Raw genomic sequence first — 4,482 nt, 5'->3', positions numbered from 1 at the left:
GAGATTTATAAAAAAATTAAATCATTTTTTTTTTTAATTTTTATTAATTTTTTACATTTTACATTTTTATTAATTTTTTAATATGGCTAACTCAGGCGCTTGGGCCGTTGATTCCTACCTTCCCTTTCCCATGGGCCCACCCCTAGCCCAATTGCCCGCATGGGCTAGAGCAAGGAAGGCTGGCTATTAGGTTTTTTTGGTCCCCTGTCCACCGGACTATACCCTCCGGTGGACTTGCTCTAAATAAGTTCTTACTTTTTTTATTAATTTAATTTAATTTTGTAATAATTATTTATGTTTTTATTTTAATTAGTAAATTTTGATGAGCGAATCTTCTTTCTGGTAGCGTAATTTAAGGTGGCATTTAAGTACTCTGTCTCAGTCGCGTCTCTGGTAGCTGACAGTTGCAGCGCTCGCTTCGTTCTCCACGCCTTCTTCTTCCGCTCCAAATTCCATCCATACGGCGCCGGGAAACACGAAACGACCTCGTTTCGCAACCGCATTCTGTTTCAATTCTCCTCTCTCTGGGTGTTTCGCAGACGAAGTGTGAGCGCAGTCACAATGCTGACGTGCATAGCTCGCCCGAAGAAACTCGGCGACGACTCGCTGAGTCAGCCCGAGGTCTCCGACTCCACCAACACTCCGGCTTCCTCCAGTACCAAGCAGCAAGCCGCAATTAAATCGCTCACGTTTCAGGTATTAATTCAAAACCATAACGTATAGTACATGGATATGTATGTATCGACCTGAATTGGCATGATTGTTCGAATTTTGCAGCTCAAGGACATGGCATTAAAGGCTTCGGGAGCCTACAGGCACTGCGCCCCCTGCGCGGGGCCGGCGACGGCGGCTCAGAGTCGGTTTAAGGGGAGTGGCGAGTCGGACGCCGACTCGGACCGGTTCAGGTGGTCGTACCGGCGGACCGGGAGCTCGAGCTCGACGACGCCGAGGACTTGGGGGAAGGAGATGGAGGCGAGGCTGAAAGGGATCTCCAGCGGCGAGGGGACGCCGAACTCGGCCAGCGGGCGGCGAGTCGACCCGGTCGTGTTCGTGGAAGAACGCGAGCCCAAGGAGTGGGTGGCTCAGGTGGAGGCCGGAGTTCTCATCACGTTCGTCTCCCTGCCACGTGGCGGGAACGATCTCAAGCGCATTCGGTTCAGGTAAATAAATCTCCCTCGAAAAATTGACCTTTGTTCTTTGGATTCTTATCCGACGGTGGATGTCGGAGTTTAATATTTGTCATGCTTTAGTACGTTAGGTGATGTTTGGATGCTCGTTTTCCTTTTATTTTTCATTCAATAAATTAAAATTAAATAGTTCGTGCAAAAGGTTTCTTTCATTATAGGCCGGGCATTGAGTACAGCCCGTTTGCACGAAACGTTTTCCAACCCGTTTCGTGCAAAAGATTTCTTTCATTACAAGCGATATTGGAGGACTGAGTTATTTTTATTTGAATATGTTACTTTGCTTGCAAGGATAATTGCCTGTTAACTACAACCCGTTCCGAACTATGTTAACCCATTTCGCCTACCGGAAAACTTCGATAAGGTAGCTCTCACACATAATGTTATCTTTGTAGAGTCAGGTAGAGTTGTTACGCGTGTTTTGGTGTTGCCACCCAAATTTTTCTGATGTTTTCTCAGCACCCATCCAAACATGACCTTATTCAATACGAACCATTTAGGTGGGCCCCGGATGGGCCCTACAGAGGGCCAGTAAATTTCACGCCTCCTGATGGCAAAGCAAAGAAAAGTCCAAAGGGAGAGGAGGTATGGTGAGGATTGAAGTGGTTGGTGGGCCAGGGTTGTCGTCCTGTCGGAAAAGCCCTTTAGATTTCTTTTTCTTAAATTCTACCCCGCCTGTCCTGATTCTCCGCTGCCTTTGTCTTTCTTTTCCTCTGGATGCATTTGTTTGCGTCACATTATCTCGAACTGAATTAGTACTAGCGTGATTCTGAAAACTACGTGACAAAATATGAACATCCAACGTTAGATTTCCACGCCAGTAGCTTTCTTGCTGCCTAGGAGACAAACAAAAATGGGGTAGCTTGCTTTTGTTTTTGGTTGGTGATGTCAATTTAGTATTTGAATAGATTCGTTTTGTTTGATCGGCTTTTGGAAAAAGCCACTTATTAGGTTTGACCGGTTAGGCACTGCTAAAAAAGCCAGTTTGGCCAAACTTTGGAGGCCACTTTATTCCAATGCACCGAAATATAGCTTTGCCTTTCCTGAGTTCTGTTTTCACTTTGTCAAAAGGCGTTGCGCGCCCAATTTGAAGTGGCGTAACATATTTAACAGTAGCATTTGATTTTTTTTCAACTGTGAAAGATAAAATGAAACTGCAGTAACGGGAAATGTGTGTTTCGTTGTTGCTAATTTCTGCGAAAACTGATCGTAGTGCCCTAGTTACGCTAAACGAATGTTTCCAACTGTTTTGTGCTTGTGGCGTGCCTCTTGTTCTCGCTTCTTATGCTGTAATTTCATGACATCGGGGATTCTTAATTCTTGTTTTATCTTCTCTGGCTAGTCGCGATATTTTCAACAAATGGCAAGCTCAGAGGTGGTGGGCTGACAACTATGACAGGGTCATGGAACTTTACAATGTTCAAAGGTTTAACCGGAATGCTTTCCCGCTTCCAACCCCACGTAGATCTGAAGATGAGGTAAACCCCAAGCTAGCTATGTACAGAAATGGCATTGTGGCAATTCAGTTACAATGGCGATTCTATTTTGATATCTGAAGGCAATACTTGGTTTCCGATGACAATTCTAGTTCAGCACTTGCACTTATAAAGTATTACATTTAATGCTTACAATATATAAGTTATGTTGTTTTCTTTATTTATTTTCAGATGAATGATGTCTTGTTCCTCTCGTGTTTGTAGAGTTCAAAGATGGAATCTGCAGAAGCCAGCCCTGTAACTCCACCACTAACTAGAGAACGCCTACCTCGCAACTTGTATCGTCCCACAGGGATGGCTATGAGCTACTCATCCTCAGATTCGCTCGATCATCACCCAATGCAGTCCCGCCATTACAGCGATTCAGTTGGTGTCAATTCCACCCCAAAACTCTCCAGCATAAGTGGGACCAAGACAGAGACATCATCCATGGATGCTTCTATCAGAAGTAGTTCGTCAAGGGATGCAGATCGCTCAGGGGAGCTATCAATCAGCAATGCCAGCGATATGGAGACTGAATGGGTTGAACAGGATGAGCCAGGGGTTTACATCACAATCAGAGCATTACCAGGGGGCAAACGGGAGCTTAGACGGGTCAGATTCAGGTAATATCCTTATCCTTAACAACTCAACTTTTACAATGTGCAACAACTTTTTACTAGTAAGAAATTGAGTAGTGTTACATCAAATTGTTTCTGTTAGATGATATTGCAACTACCTGAAAGAGTAAGAATTTGTAGGGAAAATTTGCGATGCATTTTCTGCCTTAGGACTGTTTGATCAATTCTTTGACCCGAAAAATGACCATAATCCAGTCAAAGGATTCTTGTAGTCTTGTCAAAACCGGGTTGAGAATATGATTTATACAGTGCTACTCAAAATTTTACTATTCCTGTGGCCCTTCAAGTGACCATCCAACGGATTGCTTAAGCTTATCATTCTCACAGGAGATGATTAGTTGCAAGATTTCAGGCGACAGTGATTGCTTTTCTTTTGTTAAGTAGACTGTTTTTCGACATGTTGGCCCTACATGGCATCATAGAATACTTGAGGTTCAGCTTAGTGACAATTATGACTTAAATTGCCAGTCATATGAAATGCTATCATCAACCATATGACATCAATATTACTGCAATAATTCTGCTTCCACTAGTGCTTTTCATCCTTAGGTGGTACACATCTAACATAACATTTTCGAGTGTGAAAATGCTATTTATTCTCATGCTCATTTATCGTCATGATTTGCAATTATATTGCCTCGACATGATTTGTGCAGCCGGGAAAAATTTGGGGAGATGCATGCCAGATTGTGGTGGGAAGAGAATCGGGCAAGGATACACGAACAATACTTGTGATTGTGAAAATCGGGTGGCTTCAAGAAAACTTGAGGAGGTGTTGCTTTCGTGGTTTGGTTTTCTTTTTCGGGTTTTCCATACAGGTAAAGCCTTGTCTATAGAGATATCCAAATGGGTGCCACTAGCACCTCATGATGTTCGGAGGGATGAATATAAAGCTTCCCCTGTTCATGATCCAAAATATTCGTACGGGATTGGCTGGGGGGTAAAGTTATAGTCTTAATTTTTGTTAATTTTTCTGTTTATCGGTGTATGAATAGCATCAGTTGTATCTGAATTTCGGTTCAGGAGTTGAAAAGATGTGTATGTCAATACCAAATGGAGGATATGATCTGTTCTCTCGTTCCTGTGGCACTTCTTTCTTCTGTTCAGTGCATTTTTATAGGCTGTAAAAATGTTGGAGGGGAAGTAAATTGGTTATGGTATAGACTCTGCATCCAGTTCGAA

General features: G+C 43.1%; 1 protein-coding gene across 1 annotated transcript; it reads left to right on the top strand.

Annotated features, from left to right (window-relative positions):
* The first annotated feature begins 176 nt into the window (after window positions 1-176).
* Window positions 177-4,482, top strand: LOC137747705 (protein Brevis radix-like 4). The gene is made up of 5 exons (XM_068487865.2): window positions 177-696; window positions 778-1,160; window positions 2,527-2,662; window positions 2,885-3,285; window positions 3,957-4,482. Exons 1-5 carry the CDS (start codon window positions 562-564, stop codon window positions 4,033-4,035), a joined length of 1,134 nt encoding a protein of 377 aa, XP_068343966.2. The 5' UTR covers window positions 177-561; the 3' UTR covers window positions 4,036-4,482.

Source organism: Pyrus communis, chromosome 2, assembly GCF_041283825.1.
Source record: "Pyrus communis isolate YQ-2024b chromosome 2, ASM4128382v1, whole genome shotgun sequence".
Classification (NCBI taxonomy): domain Eukaryota; kingdom Viridiplantae; phylum Streptophyta; class Magnoliopsida; order Rosales; family Rosaceae; genus Pyrus; species Pyrus communis.
Note: the sequence above shows the minus strand (reverse complement) of the source record. Positions and strands in the feature narration are given on the sequence as shown.